Consider the following 22,943-nt stretch of genomic DNA (forward strand, 5'->3'; position numbering starts at 1 on the left):
TTACGGCGTTTGGTTGGTGAGTTGAGGCCTTGGACATTGTGTGAGGCTATGCGGAGCGTGGGAGTAGTAGTGTCAGGCGGAACCATTCGTCCCGGGAGAGAGAGACGTCAATACGGGTTCCAATCTTCCTCGAAGGGGAGAGGGAGCCAGGAGATGAACCAGGACCAAAAAGGCAGAGAAACCTGTGGAGGAAAGAGCAGGGGAAAGGAAAAGAGAAGAGAGAGAGAGAGCTAAGAAAGAGCCAGAGACATCAGGGAAGGGAGAGTGGACGGCAATGTTAGTGCTTTCCAAAATGAACAATGTAGAAACACCGTACCTCAGCATATAAACCTGCAGGAAAAACAAAAAAGACAAAAAACACAAACAAGGTGGCAAAATGCCACTCCTGGACCAGCCACGGGATGCTACGGCACCCGTGGGGGCCCAGGAAAACACCATCGGAACCCCCGAGGGGGGACCAACAAGTGCTCCGGGAGGGCACGAGACAGCCGTCTCGTGGGGTCTACCAGAGCAAGTGGAGGCGCATGTGGACCGCACCGACACCTACCAAAATAGAACGGGGAAGGACACAGACGGGAAAGGAGAGAAGTTCCCCATTTGCCCGCCGTGTACCCCCCCCTTGAACACCAAGGCAGTCGGTAGAGTGGATATGGAAAGGCCCATCCCAAATACAGGATGGGAGCCATAAAGACAGTACCTGACATCAGGAAAAAAAACTACTATAACAGGAGTCTCCCTGCCTGTAAACGACAGGGCAGGGAGGTCCCCACAGGGCCCTTGGGAAACCCAAAGGGCCAGTATAGAGACTACCATTAGAGAAAAAAATAAAACAACAGTCAACGTCAAACATTGTGATAAATACACGGACAGAGTAAGAGTCCCCATGTAAAAAAAAAAAAAAAAAAAAAAAAAAAAAAAAAACGAAAAAAAGAAAGAAAGACAGTCCTTCCCATCCGAAAAAATTTGTCCGTATTCCAAAATAGGGATCGGAAGAGTTCAGAAAGTTCCTGAAGATCACCAAGAATGGGAAGGTAATTGCGTAAACAAACACCCCCTCATTGTGAGGGGAAAAAGTCAGCAGCCGAAAAAAAAAAAAAAAAAAAAAAAAAAAATCAAAAACTCAAAAATGAGAACAGTTCCAGAGCAAAGTGTCAGGGTTCCACCACACCGGGCGGAAGGGAAAAAAGTGAACCAGGGTCCCCAGGAGGGGGAATGGGAGCTCATCATGGAGGCCTGGACTCCTTGGATTTCTTAGATTGTTGCTTCTGCCAAAGTGGGACCAGAGGACTTCCAGGGGTAGAACGCTTAACTGAGGAAGCTCTTTGAGAAGAAGCAGAGGCTGGATCCTGGGATATGAGGCCCAGTCTCAGTAATAGCTTCTCCCCCTCTTCCAGGGAGGAGAAACCAAATGTCCTCTGTTGATGAGAAAAGCTCAGGCGAAAAGGGAATGACCACCAATATTTTACGCTTTTCTGGGAGAGAACGGTAAGGAGGGGCTTGAGGGTACGTCTCCGTTGAATTGTGGTAGGCGAAATGTCCGCAAAAATCTGAATGGTGTGACCCAGTAATGCGAGTTGATCAGCAGAACGAGCATGTTTCATGACTTCCTCCTTGACAGAGTAAAAATGTGGCTTCACCACAATGTCCCTGGGGAGACCATCTTTACGCGGTGGTTGGAGGGATCTGTGTGCCCTGTCCAATTCCAGGCGGTGGGCGGGAATGCCCGGGATGATACCCGAAATGAATTCGTGAACAGCAGCCTTCACATCTGTAATGGATTCCGGGAGGCCTCGGATCCTAAAATTATAACGTCTGGATCTGTTCTCCAAGTCATCAATCTTATTGAGAGCAGTCTCTAATTGGTCCTGGAGGTCATGGATTCTAGCAGAATTTTGATTCAACCTTGCGACAGTATGGTCGGTTTTAAGCTCAATGGCTTCAATGCGAGAGCCCAAATTTTGCAGATCCCCTTGTATGGTAGTGGTGATCTGGGCTGCAGTATGAGAGAGGCCTCTAGCAAGCATTTTAGAGAAGATTGATAGAAGGCTGTGCGTGTCAGAAGGAATAGCAGCCCCCAAAGGGGGAACGCTGTGCTGGCCTGGGCTGGGATCAGGGCCCCCCATAGGGGATAGAAGAAGCTCTTCCAGGGTCCGACCGATGAAGGATTCGGTGGAGGCAGGAGAGTAGTCATGTAGTGGCTGAGTACTCACAGTTCGTGGGGGCTGAAGTAAAGGCTGAGGGGTGTCCAAATTGTCGGAGATGTCTCCAAAATCCTCCTCCCCGCCGCCTCGTCCCGCTGGCGTGGCGGGCGCGGCCATCTTGGAAGGTGAGGGCCGGAGTGATGCCGCACTAAATGCGCTGGAAAGGTCCCTCCTGGCGGAGCCCCCGGACATCAATCGGATGCCTGATGCCTGGCTGGGAGTGAGGGGGTCTGTCCGGATGCGATCGGCGGTGTGAGCTGTTTACCGCGGGCTGTGCAGTGTCGGTGCGGGACGGAGCTCCTTGCTCACACGTCCATGCAGGGAGCCGTCGCGCATGCGCCTTAGGTTAGGGCTTTTATGTATTGTTATAAAACATTGCGAAACATAACAGTTTATAGATTAGGAGGATACACCTTTACTTTACAAAAAGAAGATAATATTTTAAACTTACAAAAATTTAAGAAAAAGTGGAAATGCTGCTCTGGATTCATTGTTTTTTTATTTTTAAAAGCTGAAGCTAGAATAATTTTTATAGGCAACAGTTCTACTCCTGCTCTAGTTTACATAAATCTGTCCCACTGTGCTTCCAACTTAGTGCAATAGAAGAACAATGTCAAACAAGTACTTTTCATGTCTGCAATCTTTTATCTGAAAATTGCAGCTTGCAGCTTTCCGATTAAGCTGATGATCACAGCATCTTCTCAGGGTGGAAGTCAATGGGAAATATTTTTTTTTCCTTTTTGGAGGGACAAAAACCTCTTGCCTGACAGAACTGCAACCATGAAAACTTACTGTGTGATCCCAATGGAAGAAATAAACCAGATTGAATGAAAGGGTCTTTGTAACATTTTTTATCTTACAATAATTTTCTCATTGAGTTTGCATAAATAAACATTGTGTAGCATGTAATGTTATTTTTCTCAATAGTTCTTTACCTATTTAAAACTCTTATTTTTCATGAATATGCCCAACTATCGCACCAAAAAATGTATTTTTTCCTGTACCATACTGTAATGCACATCTATTGGCAAGGTGCACTATAGTGCCATTTAGAATGACTGACATTATTTTTCATCAATGCATGTAACATGTGTTGTAATGCGAGTGTTTTACTGCAAACCTATCATGTGAATGGGCCCTAAAAACATATTTTTTATTAAAAAGGGAAAGTAGGTCACTGTTCTGAAAAAAAAAATAATTATGATTTAGTGAATTGACCCCAATATTTGTAAATGGACAGCATTGGTAAAGTGTAGAAACCTAACAGTGACTGAAGATAAACACAGGTGGTGCCTGGCTTATATCAGTATTACTTAAATTGGTCATTTTCACCCCTTGCTGAACATGGTAAAATTGGTGTAAGCATAAGTTGCAAGTGTTCATGAAAAATATATTTCATATAAAGATATCACCTGTATTTTTCTTTCTTTCTACAACAATTCATCAATGTTGAAAGTCATTCCTTGCATTTTAATGACACGCTTTACCCAGAGCTCATTGATATTGTTCCTCAGTGGATTATTTTATTAAGATACGGGCACTTTAATATATGGTAATGTATGCACAGTAACATGTTTTATATTCAGCCTCCAACATTTGTTTAAACATAAAATATTTTGCGCCTTAGAGCTGTGTGCTAGCATGAAAAATAATAGACACTTTCAAGCTTGCCCAGCATAAATCCATAACTCATAACTCATTCAGATAATATGATTATTTGGTGAAACAGCATGCGCATAACTGTATATAGGTTATACAAAATATTTTGCCCATGTATTCATTTGTGAATCTTCAAACAGAGGTAAAGGCATTATTAGGACATGTAGCAGGGGTATTGCATTAAAATTCACGGAGGTCCAGTCACTAAAGTTTTCTGCCAGCAGAGGTCCGAATCGTATGTTTGATTCCTAATTGCACCTTGAAGTATTGGTAAACGCTGCGTGTTTTCGTGAGTGCCAAACCAGCTTGGTGCAGCGCAATTTAAAAAGGGTCAGGGACTACTTTTTGTATGTTTCTGCATGTAAGACAGCCTATTGAAATGAATGGGCTGCTACATGCAGAACACAGGTAGCAATGTTATAAACCTAGCCTCAGATTCTTCACATCACAATCCTGTCATTACAACAGTGTTCTCAGTTCCCCCCTGCACATCACAACCCTCCCTTCACATTATTGTCCTCAGCCCCCCTTCATATCACCCCCCCTCCCCTCACATCCCTGTCGTCAACCCATCGCTTTACATTCCTATACTTATGCCCCTTTATATCCCGCCCCTCCTCCTTCACATTTCTGTTCCCAGCCCCCCTTCACATTCGTGTCCTTAGCCCCCTTTATAATCACCTTCCTTCCACCTTCACATTCCTGTCCTCACCCCCCCTACCCCTTTACATTCCTGTCCTCATCCTCAGTACCCCTTTACATTCCTGTCCTCAGCACCTCTTTAAATTCCTGTCCTCAGCCCAGTACCCCTTTGCATTCCTGTCCTCATCCCCAGTACCCCTTTTACATTTCTGTCCCTCAGTACCCCTTTACATTCCTGTCCCCCAGTACCCCTTTACATTCCTGTACTCACCCCTAGTATCACTTTACATTCCTGTCCCACAGTACCCCTTTAAATTCCTGTCCACTACTACCCCTTTACATTCATGTCCCCCACTAACCATTTACATTACTGTCCCCCACTACCCCTTTACATTCCTGTCCCCCACTAACCCTTTACATTTCTGTCCTCACCCCTAGTACCCCTTTACCTTCCTGTACTCACCCCTAATATCCCTTTACATTCCTGTACTCACCCCTAGTACCACTTTACATTCCTGTCCCCCAGTACCCCTTTACATTCCTGTACTCAGCTCCCCCATCTTCAGATTCCTGTCCTCAGCTCCCCCCCCCCCATCTTCAGATTCATGTCCTAAGCTCCCCCCATCTTCATATTCCTGTCCTCCGCTCCCTCCCATCTTCCGATTCCTGTCCTCAGCCCCCCCATCTTCAGATTCCTGTCCTCAGCTCCGCCCCATCTTCATATTCCTGTCCTCAGATTCCCCTCCATCTTCAGATTCCTTTTCTCAGCTCCCCCTTCACAGCAGCCTCGGCGTCCCCCACATTACTCACAGCAGTCTAGAGAGCTCCGCATGGACGGCGGCAGGCATGAAGCTGACATCAGAAGTAGGACAGTTCTGGAAGGAGGGCAGGATCTGCACAACTTTTCCAGGTAACCAGCTTGTGATTAGTTGCTAGCAACTAATCCCCTGTGGGTTAACTTGAAGTCCCACCCTCCATTTGGAGCTGTACTGGCTCTGATATCAGCCTCCTGCCTTCCGCCATTCAGTGCTTGTTCAGGATGAAAGCAGTGAGGATGGCTGAGTGGGCTCCTAAATGGCAGGACCACGGATGGTCCGAATGATACAGTGAGTCGGACCAAACGTGGACCACAGGCCGCCATTTAGTGATGCCTGACATATAGAATAATGGTGTTTAAAATTGTGGTCAAATGCTTGTTTAAAAGAAAAAGAAATATACTTTTTAGCCTACTTTAGGATAAAAACTTGTTTTTACTTTCTGAGTGACTGGCAATAAGCTGGCATAGACCATATCATGCCCAGCCAGTCGATTCTCCTGATGCCTCTATCGACCATGTTTCATTCCATAATTTCTGTCAGTTGGCCACATCTCTTCTCTTTCATGGCTCAGAGACTTCTTTTGACTTCTTTGTAATGCCTTTTATTTATTTTCCATAATGTTCTTGCAGTTTGGCTGACTACTCAGCTGAACCTTTCTTTAGTGCATACTTTTGCTTAAAATAAAACTGCTACTTTTCCCATTCATGGCACTATGAAATACCAGGTATTTCTAGGTATATGAGACTATATGACCCTCTTCTTTTTCTCCCATGATGTAATGGTCTGCTCCTAAGTGGCTTATTTACTAAGCCACCAAACATTGGCACGTGGGGACATGAAGCTTAAGCTGGCCATAGATTAATCTTTTTTTTGATCAACCAGCCAGCTAACTATATCACAGAAAATTGGGCAAACATTAGAGAGATGAAAAAGAGGTCACAGAGGCAAGTTCTGCCTTTACTGCACATGTCACTGCCAACAAAGTAAAATCATATTTGAAAAGTAAAGCATACTGTGAGTTTGAGTTGATTAAATGAAAAGAAAAAAAAAAAACTCAAAGATCCCTGCCTCAACACAAGTGATTTTTATGCAGGAATTTCACCTGTTGTTCCAATGTATTCTAACAGGAGGGACCCCTACCCTCATTAGAAAACACAGAGCATTGCTGCAGCTATTGGCTGAAAGTGCTGATTGAATGCTTGTGTTCTGGATTGACTGTATAACAGAAGTCAGTCGTTAGAAACCAGCTTCTATTGAACTGACATTGGTACACATGTGCTGACATTTGTCAGGTTCCTTTAGAAATGGTTGATGCATTAATTGGTATAGATGGATCTTGGCTATATTCCTCACACGATTGGGCTATTAATATTCTTGGCTTTGCTCTCTATCAGAGACACGGGGTAAAATGAAAAGGTGGTGGAATCTGTCCCTATGTTAGATGTGATCTCAAAGCAAGTGTGGAAGAGGATTTTGTTGATGAAGACTTTGATGGTGAAGCATTATGGGTGGAACAGCATATATGTGTGCATACTTCTAAGATCATTATTGGAGCTTGTTATGGGCCACCTACTGATAACAATGTGGGGGGACCTAGCTCATTTCACAGATAACAATAGTTTTAGCTACCCTGGAATTGACTGAAGTAAAGAAGCTGCTGGAACGGTAACAAGGCAGACATTGTAAAACCTATTACAATTTTATAGTACAGCATTGGAAGCCACAACTAGAAAAGATGCGCTGCTGGCATTGTTAATCTCAAGCGCTGTGAGGCTTATTACAAATGTTCAAAAATAAGAACATCTGAGCGCCAGTGACCATAACATGATTTCATTTTGATGTAAGCTGCAAACAGCAAGCACATACTGAAATAATAAAGCACTTAATTTGAAGAAAGTCGGGGGGGGGGAGGCTAGGGAGCTGCTGCATTACTTTCACTTTAAAGCCAGGAGCTGGCTGAAGAAATTACACACACTTCTACACTATCAGCTTGTGGTCAAAGGTTTACTCTGTGGACATATGTAGCATGTCCAAAGAGCTCAAGTAGTTAAAGAACACAGAACATAAACGGGAATGCTTCAAATCAACTGCATACAAAATACACTGCAAAAAATATTCATATAGGCAATACATTTAAAAGACCAAAATAAAACCTATGTGGTTCATGTTCAATGTTAAAAAAGGTTTAAATAATGAAAAAAGATCATTTCAAAATATAAAAATGAAGGAACGCTACCATCATTTAGAAGTTACAAAGAATATAATAGAATATGTAAAAAGGGAATCAAGCCCACACAAATTAAAAAAGAATGACAGGTTATAAAGGGAGTAGGACCAACCCCCGCCAAAAAAAAAAAATAAATCTTCAAATATATCAATAGTAAAAAGGTCATGTCTGAGCAGGCAGGCCCTTTACAAAATAATATAATGTTGGTGAGTAAGGACAAGGAGGGGTCAAATTTATTAAATACCTTCTTTAGTTCTGTGTATACAAAGTAAAATAGGGGTGCTCAAGTACATAATGAGGATAGTATTGGCACAGCACCAAATGAACTACAATGACTCAAAATTGATATAGTTGAGAAACATTAAGACAAAATAAAAATGAGTAAGCACATGGACCAGATAGCTTACACCTACATGTCCCCAAAGTGTTGAGCTCTGGTACTTCAAAGCCACTGTTTCTTTTTTTTTAGAGGCACTTTAATGACTGGCACAGTACCACTGGATTGGTGTAAGGCCAATGTCATGCCTATATTTAAAAAAGGATCAAAGTCTTAACCCAGTAACTACAGACTGTTTAGTTTACCTTGTATAAGTGGGAAGATACTTGAGAGTTTGATAACATTGTACATAGAAGAGTTTTTGATTAAAAAAAAAAATAGTATAAACAATAATCAGCTAGGGTTTACAAAAGACTGATGTTGTTGAACAAATCGGATTTTTTTTATGGGAAAGCAAGCAAAAACAAAGTAGGATAAAAATTGGCTGTAGATATTGTATACTTGGAGTTTGCAAAAATGTTTGGCACAGTTCCCCACACACAGCTAATGTGTAAGGTAAAAATGGATAGAAAACTGGCTAAAAATATGTAATAAAAAATATTGATTATTGATTCAAAGTCTAAATAAGCAATGGTATTAGTGGTGTACCCACAGGTTCAGTGTTGAGACCCGTTCTTTTTAACATATTTATAAATGAAATAAACCATTCCAGTGTTTGCAGATGACACCAAGCTATGCAGTGGAAAAATGTCCTTACAGGATATCTACAATGTAGAAGCCAACCTCAATGCACTATTTAATTGGGCAAGTATGTAGCAAAGGATGTTTTATGTTGATAAAGATAAAGCTGTGCACTGGGGGAGGGGCGGGGGGGAGGGGCTGGGCATATATGCATCATTCTAGGAGAACAGCTGGGGAAGTCAATGATTGAGAAGAATTTGGGTGTTCAGAGAGATCAAACACTTCATAAGTGTTTCACATTTCAGCACGCAACGACAAGCTGCAATTTCTAAAATGTGAAATACATTCTTGTATTAAAAAGAGGTATAGACTCCAAAGAAAGAGAGGCATAAATATGCTCTTTTACAAATCATTAGTAAGACCTCATCTGGAATATGCATTTCCTTGAAGAACTGGAGAAAGAGGAGATAAAGGCAACCAAACTGATAAGACGCATGGAGGCACTTCGCTTTGAGGAAAGATTAGCTGAACTGAATTTATTCTCTCCTGAGGATAGATGATAAAGGGAGAATATGAAGAGTAAGGGGCAATCTTTTTGTCCGAATGAAAAGAGATTTAACTCCCATATATGGAAAGGCTTCTTCACAGTAATAGCTGTGAAATTGTGGAAAATACTCCATCAAGAACTAGTCCTGGCAAGCTCAGGCTAATGTTTTAAAAAAACAGCTGTATGCATTTCTAAATTCCAAAAATGAATAAATAAATGGATCTTATCATTAATAGGCAATAACAACAGGGAATATCTGGTATCTGATTGCCTCCCAGGGGATCAGGGATAAAGGTATCCCCCCCCCCCCCTCTGCTTGACCAAATTGGATCAGGCTTCCATGGGGGGGGGGGTGGCTTCTTATAGATCATTTATGGGTATAAGATCATGTATATTAAGGCCTTCCATTTGTTTTTTTTCTATTGATTGAACTGCATGAGCTTTTGTCTTTTTTCAACCTAACTATGTAACTATCATGTAAGAAACATGTTGCAAGGAAGATAAAACAGTGACAAAGGGGTGAGCTTATCAATGTGCTGCTTATTCTGGTATCAATTAGTCACAGGGGGAACCTGCAGTTATGAAAATTTCAGATCCCCTTTACTGTAGGGCAATTCACTTTGGCAAGTAAATCGCCTCTTATATAGGTATTCCCTTTATGTTTTCTGCCATTTACCTGGAGATCAGCTTTAACCACTTTACGACCAGCGACGTAGGCCTACGTTGGCTGACTTTGCGTGGTTATACCGGGATGATGCCTCTAGCTAGAGGCATCATCCCGGTACCGTTTTTTAGAGCCGGCGGTCGGATTTCCGGCGGTAAGGACCGATGCGGCTCGGTGTGCCTCTCGATCGTTACCCCGGCGAGTGGGAGGGGACATTCCTCCCCTCCCGTCGCCTTCCGCGGCTTTGTCCGGGTCTCCCGTCCCACCAGGAGACCAGAGCAACCAGCTGGCGCATCCGCTGGCTGGATGGAGTCCCGATCAAAGCCAGAAGTGGCTTCAATCGGATCTCCGATGACGTAACCTGGAGGCGGCGTCCATGACGTCACGTCCGGGTTACTCGGCTGCTAAAGGCGGCAGTTTAAAAAAGCGAATGTATTCAAAAATATTTTTTTTGGCATTTTGAATACATGGAAGTGTAGTGGAGGGGTCTAGGGTCTTTTAGACCCTCGATCCCTCCATAAAGAGTACCTGTCACTGCATATTGCTGTCACAAGGGATGTTTACATTGCTTGTGACAGGAATAAAAGTGATCAGATTTTTTTTTTTAAAACCTGTGTTAAAATGAAAAAAATAAATAAATAAATAGGAAAAAAAATGTAGCCGCCCCCGTCGTCGTTAGCTCGCGCACGAAAGAAAACGTATATGGAAGTCGCGCCGCAAATTAAATCGCTGTTCAAACCACACATGTGAGGTATCGCCGTGATTGCCAGTGTCATCAATAATTTTAAAAAAAGAGCTACACTCTAACTCTAAACTGGTAACTGTTAAAAAAAATGTTAAAGCGTCGCCCATGGAGATTTTTATTGACCGTAGTTTGTTGCCATTCCGCTGCTTTGACCAATCTTCCAGCAATGCCAGATCATGTTCAATGTTACAGACACGAAGGTGGGGGGAGGTGCTAGGTGATGTCGTCCACGCTGGGGTAGCGGGCATCTACTTTGCCTCCCGCCGCTAACCGCCACATAGACACCAGCAGTGACCTGCACCTGGATGGATCGGTGCCTGTTTGCAGCCATCCCGCTGCTCACCCACGACTCCCCGCCTGCTGCTTGCTAGCCCAGACCAAGGAGGCGGAGAACAGAGGAGAGGCACCTGTGTGTTCCCTTCCCCTCCCAGTGGAACGTCTGGACGGAGGACACACATGATAGCTGGCAGGAAGCTGTAGTTGCAGGGAGGAGAAAGACACGGGGGAGGAAGGAGGAGAGGATTTGGTGGAGCCCTAGCAAACTAAACCCTGGATCCGGCTGGGGACGTAGCTGTGCTTCCTAGAAGGCACCCAAGGTTGGTGTAGAAATGATAAAGGGACTGAAAGAAACTGACACAGTGAACAGATGCCTTGCTCAGACATAAGGAAATTGGATATGCACATGCATGTTTTAAAGAGACTTCCCTGTTTGTGACTATACTAACTATTTTCCACCCACTCATCCATCCATTCACCTACCCATCCATCCATGCGCCCACCAATCCACCCACCTCTCTCCTTATGTCTTTTTGATAACCAGAGCACCTGGATGTGTTAAAGTGTTCCATTTAATTAACATTAACCTCTGCATGAACTTCTTCTATCGCTGATATTTCATATAACTATGAAACCTAGCCAGTTGTGTGTATACTTATACATCTACCCATTCCCCCACTCACTTTTTCATCTGTTTATCTACCCACCTACTCATTCATATAGCTAACCAACAGTTATACATTTATTAACTTATCCTTACAAATTAACAGTGGAAGATAAAACTGCCTCCTTGTCCAACAACCTTAGCACCCACTACTCTCCTTGGAAAGGGAGGGGCAAATTTATTTGGCTGTAAGAGGCTAAGATGAGAGGTAAAACAAACAAGGTGGGAGGTGGAAAAACCATGCAGACAGTCCCTAGCCCAGGGGGTGATCCAATGGTATATGTCAGCAGAGATGAGTTTGACAGAAGAAAGTGCCTGTAGCTCAATACAGATAATGCCCACTCGGGCAGGGGCAGGCAAGCAAAAGTCTGCGATTTATATTGCAAAGGGTGCACATAAATGTGGTCAAGCTTCCAGCTACCCAAAAAGCATAAGGGGGGGGCAACTCCCTGGGGAGCCCTAAAATACTTAAAAAAGAATTGAAGCTCGCAGGAGAGCTAGGGACATCACTTGGAGATACAGTAATGACCCAGGAAGCTCAATCAAGCGTATCAAACTCAGCTTCCGAAGACGTAAATGTAATGACGAAACATGTCAAGCTGACACGCACGCCGCCTCATTGTGGATTGTGGAACGCACACCGGGTGTCGGAACGTCCTCCAGGAAGAAACAAATTCTTTGTATACTGAAGAGCTAGGTACACACCCCCCATCTGGTAATTAGTGAATTCGGCTGTTTAGCTGCATGATGCCGATAGGGCACTGATATATTGTTGGTTATATGTTTTTAAATCTTTTTAATAAATGGATTTGATTTATGAAAATACTACACCATGAGGAGTCCCCTGTTTCTGTTTTAATACCCACCCTGAGATATACAGGACACCCTGATACCCAGGAGAGTGGACAAGAGTGTACCCTGATACTGGAGTATTTAAACAAGCATTACATGATCCAGGTTGCCATAGGGTAACAGGGATCAACTGCATCTGGTAAGCTCTGACTCTGGTCATTCCTGCACGAGTGTCTAGGAGATATCCACCATCACTGCTCCCCTGCATGGTTGCGATTACTTCACTGGGACATTATAGGTTGTACATAGACTATGGTTGGACTTTGAGTGGATAACCTGAGTGGATAATTGCACAGAGCACAGAAGCACTTTATTGATTGATATATTTTTTGCACCTTATCAATTTATATATATTGCACGGTTATTTATTTATATTTATATAAGGATTGGTATGCCACTAAGATGTATTAATATTTCAGGATTGCACAGCATTGTATTTGAGTTTTAGCATTGTATATATGGTTCACATAAGGGGGTGACCCCTCATTTTCTACTATAGCACTTTAAAACACACAGGAGAAAATATATCAGTCACATATGCACTTTATTGTATGGTAGCATTTTGTGCTGCTAGAATTGAGGTTTTAAACTTCGAAATATAGCTACATTGTTTCCCCTTTTGGTGGATGTGTAGCAGCTGCAATCCTGTATATTTCCATATAATAATTAATATATTTATTATTTATTTGCTAACATATTTGGCGCAAGTGTTTTCCCACTATTTGCAGTTTGTACCATTAACAAAGGATGTCCTAGTGGAGTTGCTAGCAAAATTGGAGGTGTCACTAAAAACAGACATCGCTGTGGCTTGGGCTGACCTGGGGAAGGTTCTTGATTGAGTGGAGGAGGTAGAGGAAAGATTGGACATACATGATCAAGCTTTAGAGGAAATGTGAGAGCAAGTGAAAATCTTACAGAGAGCGCATAGATAGATCCTTATTGGCCTTTTTTTTCTTCTCCTCTCCTCTCCTCTCTGGTTCCCATACAAGAAGTAGATTTTTTGGCTGGTTCATTAGTTGAATAAGGCCTATAATGTTAGAGGTTTGAATAGCCCCAGTAAAAGATGCAAGATAAATAGAGAATTACATAGTATTTCTGCAAGAGACACATATCTCACATGCTTCTAGGTGTAGATTACCCTCCCAATTTGGTTCTATGTGACTCAACTTCGAATAGTTTGAGATGGGTTGCCATTCAATTTGATGGTACTACTGCATTTCCGGTAGAGGGGCAGCTAGCAGATCCGAAAGGGTGATTTTTATTTATCAAAGGAAGACTGTTTAATATGAAATGCACTTTTGCTAATATTTACTCTCCCAATAGAGAACCAAATAAGTTCCTGAAAAAAAAACATTGAAAAGGTTAATTAAATTTAAAGAAGGGAAATTGTTTATAGCAGGAGATTTAAATTTGTGCCTAGACTCACAGATGGATTCCTCAGGAGATGTCCCCACGCCTATCAAGACAACTCTGTGAGAGGCTCACAAGGCCTATATAAGGGTAATCTTGATGGAAATAGGAGCCCAGAAGAAGAAACAAAGAAGAGAGAAATGAAATCTCCTTTTAAAATAAATTCAAGAATTAGAACAGCAGTCCCGGCCCTAGAGCCTGGATTTTCCGACTGTGCCCAAAGAGGAGTTAGATCAACTAGAATGCCCAATCACACAGGAGGAGGGGATTAAGGCAATAAATAATACTGCGACGGGGAAAAGTCCAGGCCCTGATGGATACACGATTATGTATTATAGAAGGTTTCAAGGGCAGCTATTTCCATGGCTGTGAAAATATTTGAATGCACTAGGAGATGAGACAAAGCTATGGGAGGAGTCACTGCTGGCTTATCTAACCCTCATCCTAAAGGAGGGGAAAGACCCAACAGACCCTGCAAGCTATAGGCCGATCCCCCTGCTAAATGTGGATTTAAAGATATTCACAGGGATATTAGCTAATAGAATAACATTTTTAATGCCCAAATGGATCCATAATGATCAGGTGGGATTTGTAGCAGGATGGGGGGGGGGGATAATTGCCTTAAAACACTATTCCTGATCCATGAAGCTAAACGGGGAAAGGACCCAGTTCTACTGCAGTCAAAAGACGTTAAGAAAGCCTTTGACAGGGTAGACTGGGAAATTATGTTTGAAACCTTGAGGCACCTAGTAATAGGAAATAAGATTATGACGTGGATTATGGCATTATACCATCGCTCGACAGCGAAAATTAGGGTAAATGGAAGTCTATCTCCATCCTTTGAATTATTTAATGGAACTAGACAAGGATGCCCCTTTTCGCCAATGTTGTTTATTAATCGCTTTAGAGCCCCTGTTCATGGCAATTCAGTAGAGCGCAGACATTAAGGGCGTTAGAATTGGGTAGAAGGAATATAAAGTAGCTGCATATGCAGATGACATCCTTTTCTATATTTCCAACCCCAGGCTGACATTACCAAATGTGCTTGAGGAAGTAAGGAGATATGGGGCATTATCTAATTTTAAAATCAGAGATTTTTAACATAACAGTGCCGTTAAGAGAGCAATGGGCAATCCAGCCCATGTTTACCTTTGCGTTGTGCAAGGAAGAACTGGGATATCTTGGAAATAAACTAACAACATCATTGAAGGGGCTTTATAAGACTAACTACATCCCTTTACTTAATATAAAATTTAAACTCCCTTAAACATAGGCCCATTTTATGGATAGGTAAAATAAATGCATTTAAAATAAGTATTATGCCTAAAGTGCTATATGAATTTCAAATGCTCCCAATTATCCTCCCCCAGGAATACTTTAAGAAACTTAGAACTACTATACTGAAGTATATATGGGCCTACAGATGCCATAGGATTTCATATGCTGTGCTGGCTAAGGAGAAGAAAGTAGGGGGGCTGGCATTACCAGATCATAAAAAGTATTATCCGGCGATCACTATTTCACGATTGGCAGACTGAATTCACAATAATAAGGATAAAAGTTGGGTTGAGATAGAGTATGCACAAAGTAAAATAGATTTAGGAAAGATGGTTTTGATCCCATGATTATTTTGGGATTTAGCAAATAGCACAAATCCGCTATCAGGAAATGTTTTTAGAATATGGGATAACCTGTGTAGGCACTATCACTGGGAACACAACTCACCGTTGACTTCAATAATAGACACAAATTATTTTACACCTGGGAAAGAAGATTACCTATATTTTGTTAGATGGGCAAAAAAGGAGATAATACAGTTACAAGATGTGATGACAAGGGATAGGGTTTGTTCACTTTTTGAGCTAAATCAAAAATGGGGGAGTATGCCATCTGATAAATGGAGACACGTGCAAATACAACATTTTGCACAGACATTGCCACAGCTATTACGTGGAAACGATAAACTTAAACCAATAGAAAAAGCTGTTTAGCTCCGAATAAAGTGTTCAGCATAGCATCTCCAAAATATATAAGGTACTAGTGAAAGAAATGGAACCTGAGTTCCCGCTTTACCTTGGAAATAGGGAGCGGGACCTGGGGGTAGGATTAAATGAAAACCAGAAAAGGAGAATACTAAAACTAGCGTGTTTTTCCTCTAGGGATGCCAGGACAACAGAAATGAGTTTCAAACTTTTTGCTAGATGATATGTGACCCTGCTGAGGGTGCAGAGCTTCAGGGAATGTGTCCCCTCTGTGTTGGAGGGGATGCAGCTCGTCGGGAACCTTGGGGCACCTGTGGTGGGAATGCGCTAAGATATAAGCATTTTGAAAGGAGATCATGGAGGTTAGTCAGGAAATAACAGGGGAGCATATACAGGTTGAAACTTGGGGATGCCAATTTCATAAAACAGATAAACATATAGAACAATATAAGATACAATATAAGATATCTCTGGTACCACACCTATTAAATGCAGCTAAAGGCCTGATCCCCAGGTATTGGCGAACACAAAAAAAAGAATGGTTACTAAACATTGATCAGGCATGTTCCATCAAAGAGACATTACATGCAGGGGAGGATTTAATAGAGAGATATAATATACTTGGAGAAAATAATTGGAAGAAACTTGAGAGATACATGGAAATGCTAAATACAGGCGAACGAGAATAGATGGGAATATCATATCTCGAGTATGCAGAGAATCGGCCAATCAGGAAAGATTGAGAAGGGGAAAGGTGGGAGCTCAGAAAAGGAGGGAGGAGGTTTAAAGGTTATGTTGGGGAGTATACGAAGGGTTTATTTTCTTTTTTCTTTCTCTTTCTAATTTTTCTCTATTTTGGTGTTTTTTTATCTCTTTGTTGATTGATATATATTGATTAAAGTTTGATTTAATTTTTCTAAGAAAATAAATAAAATAAATAATTATATATATATATAAAAAAATAAATGTTACAGACACCTTCAGGGATATCAACCCTATTTCACACCCTTGAATCATCAGCCTTTAGTTATATCACTTATAGATATAGAACAAAACCCAGTATAGAACCGTGTGATACACGACTAGTAACTGCTTTCTGTCCCGAGAGAACTCCATTTACTACCTTACTCTGGTATCTATCCTTTAGCCAACTGCAAATCCACTGAACCACCCAAGGGTTAGGTCCTAGCTTGTGCAACTTACAACTTTTGTATTAGATTATTATGTGGAACTGTATCAAATCCTTTGCTGAAATCAAGATATGCTATGTCCACAGCACCACCTTGGTCCAAAACATTGGGAAAATAGTCAAACAATTGTATTGCTTCCTTTGATTTAATTTAAAAAAAATAATTAAAATTTGAATGGTTACATTGGTCCAGCTTCTAAGTATAGATTTTCCATACCTGTGAGATCTCTGCTACTACAGCAGGCACTCCTAGCTTCTATATCCTGTGCTAAGTGGGTGCCCTGCTGCTTAGTGAACACAGTAGATCACGTGCTCAGTACAGGCACCATTCAGAAGCACTTTGCATAGTCTCTGTGAATGCAAAGCTTTCTCTAATTGGACGAGGTGGAGAGGTGATATGGTAACATCAAGATTTTTTTTTATAAATACACCCCTTAAAGTAAGCATGCCAAGTATATCAGCAAATCTTACCCACCTGTAATAATCTCCTAGAAAATGTCTGTGGGCCTTGAGATTTATTTTATTATGGGTATAACTTATACACAGGTCAATAACTTCTGTCTAATTTGAAGAGATGCCCCAACCCCTAGTGGACCTACAAACTATCTCTGTTGTTTTTTTTTTTAACAGTTGAGTTTATTGAAAATGTACAGTGGTACAAACAGAGGTACATATAGATGTAGTCAAACAAAAGTATGCATCAAAGCATAGAGCAGATACAAATGACCCAAAGGGGGCAAACAATTTCCAGTGACTACTTGGATGCACAGAAATGTAATTGAAAACTATGAAATATATTTGAAAGCACAATAAATAATATGTATTTTTGTACAATATATAGTACATTTTGGACATTTGATGTGCTGCAGACATGCTTATAGTACTACAGTCCTTTTTGTATTAAACAATCAAAAGGTTTCCAATGTGATCTGAAACACTTATGAGTACATAAGAGTCAGATTTTTATAAAAAATATAACAATGTCCTACCTGACTTTTAGATTTCCTTGTTGCGGCTGTCCATCGTACACTGATAGAATGTCAAAATCTTCCTCCAAAGCAAAAATGTGAAATGACAGTTGTATCCTGTTTCTTTCACCAGTGATTATTATCCACGTACAGTTTGCATAATTTGGATATCCATGTGGAAATCCTGGACTTTCGATTGTACCATTAGGACCCTGGACTAAACCACCACAGTTTTGCCCTGTAAAAGAAAACAACATATATGGAATTGCACACAGATTCTTACATTTATATTCAAATGTAGACAGTACACATTTCATATAAACTAACTTTGACTGTATTTTATAGAATGATTCTAGCAAAACTTTTTTTGTTTTTAAGGGGGGGGGGGGGTGATTAAAACCTAAGCTTAGTGTAAACAAAGTCAGCACAGGGGTTGGTACTTACAGCTGATGAGATATGTCCCCTCTGCTAGTGGATGTTGTTTTAATTTAAATCTCTGTCTTCTGCCCCCTCCCCCTATACCCCCATAGCAGTAATCTTCCAGACTATGCCTGCATTTTCTTCCCCTCTCCTCTATTCAGAGAAACTGTACTATATCTTCCGTAAGTGAAAAGTGATCTATAAATGGAAGCAGCGGTCATTTCATTTATCCACCCATCCTTCATTCATAGACCGCTTTACATTCATGGAAACTATAGTACAGCTACTATGAATGGAGAAGGTGAGTATAAAGTTTGGGCATAGTCTGCACTCTTGATGAGTGCCTATGACAGGTCATGCGGCTGTATTAACCCCTACAGCAGTAGTCTCCATATTGAGGGACAAAGGACTAAAAAATTTCAATGATGACAGTGGCCACCAGCATGAGGGACACATCTTATTGAATGTAAGTTCTGTTCTCTGTGTTGATTAAAAAAAAAAAAAAAAACACTTTAAATAAATAGCTTAAAATCTACTATTTGTTCAGCACTCAGATTGCTACAACTTGCCTATGTGAAAGAAATGTTGCAAGGGTTTTTTAGCTGAGTTGAGTCAAAGATTTCCGTGCAGGTTTGGAATGGAAGATCCTCTGTCCAGACATGGGAGTAAGTCACACATGTGCAAGTCACAAGCAAGTCTCAAGTCTTAACCTTCAAGTCTCAAGCAAGTCCCAAGTTACTGTGGCGAAAAAAGCAAGCAAGTCAAGTCGAGTCCCTGCTAGAAGTCAAGCAAGTCAAGTCAAGTCACAAATCAAGTCAAAATACTGATCTTCCCCAATTTTCACCTTTAAATCAGTTAAATGTCAGTGGTCAGGAAAGGTTTTGTTTTATTTTCAGCATTAACAAAACTGCTTAGTGCTTTTTTCCCGGCATATTAAAGAAACACTTTGAATGCCCAAACAACTCAAAATCCTTCGCCCGGTCTTGTTTCAACACCACAGTCACTAAAAACATGTTAAGTATTTCCATTGTTAAACAGCCAGTGTCCTAAAAATCAAAACACACTGAGTTGTTTTAAGTGACTGTGGTGTCAGAAACATAACAGGCACATTCATTTTGCTTTAACACATCTTAAGAAAATGCAAATATTTAATAACTTAAAAAAGTAAAGTCATTTCCAGTCATATGTCTCAAGTCAAAGTCAAGTCTCAAGTCATGAATACCAAGTCAAAGTCAAGTCAAGTCTTTTATTAATTTTAGTCAAGCAAGTCTCAAGTCCTCAAACTGGTGACTTAAGTCTGACTTAAGTCAAGTTGTGTGACTCAAGTCCCCCACCTCTGCCTCTGTCCCTCAAGAAAGGTAGATAAAGCTGAAGGACAGGAGCACATCTCAAGATATTTGTTGTAACGGAACAGGGCACCCCAGACCTGGTACCTCCGTTGAAAGATGCTCCTAGTGCTTTCCGAGGGCTCCAAGCACTCCACCAGACACCATAAGCACTTCAGACCCCACAAACCGCCGCAGCTTGGTTAGGGTCTTGGCATCTCCTACCCACCCTGGACCTACGACAAGGCTCCAGGTTCCTGTGGGTGAGCCTCTCTTTTCCCAGAGAGTGCAGCAGAACAAGCTCTTACACAAGCTCTTACAAGAGCTTAGTGATTCTCTAAGGGAGTATGGAAGACCATAGCAATCCCTGCAGCAGATTCCCCCAATAAGAGACAGAACTCTAGATTGAGGTTGAATGAACTCAGCACAACTTTATTGAACACGACTTATATACAGTTTTCACCCACAAAGTTACCACCCAGATGGACCTTGTTGAAGACTGAACATAATATTCACCATCCGGGGCGGGACCGGAAGCCGCGGAAGACGGACGCTTTGGAAAAGAGCTCCGCCGAAGTCAATTATAATCGGTGTCCATCCACCTCTATAAATCCACCAATTGCCCCCAAAATCGGTGGAGGCACCCTTCGGGACCCACTTCATAACCCTGGAAAGTTTGGGGAAAAACGGACCAAGATTTCCGCGATCCGGATTTGAGGCCTACATTACAGCCGAAGCCGCGGACTTTCCTGCGGGATCCCGCGATCGGGCGGCCACCACTCCGGTAAGCGGCGGTGTTCTGCCTTAGAGGAGAAGTGCAAATTACCCCCTGCAACCAGGCCACAACACCCTCCGACCTCTCCCATCACATAAACTAGTATTACATCCTCAGGCAACTGGGCAATAACCGCCATATTGCCCCCATGTGCGGTGGGCACCCTCAACCAATACATACAGCTCCAGTTAGGAAGGTGGTGACTGGGGAATGACAACTTAACACTGTAACTCCTTACCGCCTGAGGGGACCGTGACATCTGCCGCACAAATCAACCGCAGCTTCACATCACTGACAGGATCACAAAGACACTGGGCCATAAACAAACATGGGCAGAAGAAGGAGAGATCCTCCAGAGCTCAGCAAATTGAGCAAAACTGGGCTTCATCTCAGCCCCGGATCTTTCCAAAATAGCAGCTCTACACAGCAGATCAGAGGCAGCTCTTCTCAACACTGTAATCCGGCTCAATCCATCCATCCAATCTACCAGATAGGCAATCCAGATAGTGAGGGATCCTCTGGCTCAGCCTCTCCTATCTCCCCATCCTCCAAGAGTCCTGCCAAAGCTAAACAGAGAATCAACTCTCCAGCTAAACAGTGGCATGGCATGGACAGTAACCCCTTGCAACAGACAGGCCTCAATACTAACCAAATACCTCATACTCAGGATCCCTTTGAATCCTTCCCCACTGGTGGTCAACCTGCTTCAGAGACTACTTTGAAGAATATGTTATATACACTCAAAGCCTCGATGCATGCGGATATGATGTCTTGTATGCACCAGATTAGACAGGAAATGTCCAGCATGGGGAACAGAATCCATATAGTCGAAGAATCTTTGGGGAATCATGCTCTATCCTTCAATACTATGGTGGACGCTCACAACCACCACTCTGATGATATTGCCTGGCTGAAGGATAAAGTGGCTGACTTGGAGGATAGGTCGAGACGCAACAACGTCAAACTGCGGGGTATACCAGAAACAATACAAGCCCCTGACCTAATGCAGTATGCGACTCGTCTATTTACCACCCTAGTCCCCTCACTGTCTGCTGCAGATCTGGCCATTGACAGGATTCACCGTCTACCAAAACCTGCATTCCTAGCAGCAGAAATCCCCAGAGACGTCCTGCTGCGAATACACTTTTTTCAAACTAAAGAAAAAGTCATGTCAGCTTCCCGCCAAATCAATGACCTGTCAGGAGAGTTTGCAGGCCTGCAAATCTTGCCGGACTTATCACGGCACACTCTACAGAAACGACGCAACCTATCGACCATTACTAAAGCGCTTAGAAACCACAAGATTCCACACAAGTGGAAGTACCCCGCTTCCCTGGTCATCACCTATAATGGGAACTCTACCACAGTCACAGCGCTTGAAGAAGGGATTGCCCTGCTTCAAAAATGGGGGATACTATTACCAGCGGAGATAACCAACCCCCACAGGGGGCCTGGCCCTTCTCATTTACCCGAGGAATGGAATGTTGTGTCCAAAAAGAAATCGGGAAAACAAAACAACAAATCCCACGCGGATGGTTTTCCCACTACTCATCCTCAAAATCACGGTCCCCAGGCCCATGGATCTTCCTAAATCCATATGGCCCCTCACCCAGAACTGTTATTAACTGTTTCGGTTAATCACGGACCTATACTACGGTCCCTTTTTTTACTAGTTCATACCCTTCTTCCTTGTTCGTTTTTGTTTTGTTCTTCCAATGCACATCTTGTACACACTGGTTATACCTTCATTCCTCTCTCTCATGAAGCCCACCAAGCCATTAACCGGGCTATCAATTATACTAGCGCCACATCGCCAATAAATGAATCAAAATACCCACCGTAATGCCTTTCAAGTGTCTCTCAATCAATGCTAACGGTCTAAACCACCCGGTTAAGAGATTCGCAATGTGGAAAGAAGTGAAATCCTCAAACGCCGACATCCTTTCAGTCCAGGAGACACACTTCCAAACCGCAAACCATCCCAAGTGTTCACACAGAGACTTTCCCAACATTTTCCTAGCAACATCCCCAGCTAAGAAGAAAGGAATCCTTTTTGCCATAAAAAACACTATCACCTTTCAATTGAAGGAAGAGATTGCTGACCTAGAAGGCCGCTACCTGATCATTACAGGAGACTTTAATAATCTACAAATGACCTTTGTCACAATCTATGCGCCAAATACACATCAGCTCAGATTCCTGCGTAAACTTTTTAAGCTCATTGCCAAGAAGAAATATGGAAACCTGGTCATCTGTGGAGACTTCAACCTCACAGTAGATCCGGACATAGACACCTCTGCCTCCCCAAAAGGTCGTAGGATTTCTCTGCTCCACTTACTCAATAGTGAACATCTCTACGACGCATGGAGGTGCCTTCATGCATCAGAAAGAGATTTCACCTTCTATTCAGCACGACATAAATCGTATTCTAGGATTGACCTCTTTCTGGTGGACTGGCACCTCCTGGGAAGAACTACCTCTGCAGAGATTAAAAACATTACATGGTCCGACCATGCAGCAATAGAAATGACTGTGAATGAAGGAATCCCGAGATCTGCAGGGCAAGTATGGAGATGTAACATCAGAAACCTTCAGAATGAACAGGTTGGTAAGTGTGTATC

General features: G+C 42.3%; 1 protein-coding gene across 1 annotated transcript in view; it reads right to left on the minus strand.

Annotated features, from left to right (window-relative positions):
- The window catches only part of CSMD1 (CUB and Sushi multiple domains 1), a 2,644,830-nt gene that overhangs the window by 2,290,085 nt on the left and 331,802 nt on the right, over positions 1-22,943 (minus strand). Inside the window, exon 2 of the mRNA XM_082250071.1 lies at positions 17,824-18,040. Coding sequence (XP_082106197.1) covers positions 17,824-18,040 — 217 coding nt within the window. The remainder of the gene's footprint in view (positions 1-17,823; positions 18,041-22,943) is intronic.

The sequence above is a fragment of the Pelophylax lessonae genome (assembly GCF_965119305.1).
Source record: "Pelophylax lessonae genome assembly, chromosome: 3".
Classification (NCBI taxonomy): Eukaryota; Metazoa; Chordata; class Amphibia; order Anura; family Ranidae; genus Pelophylax; species Pelophylax lessonae.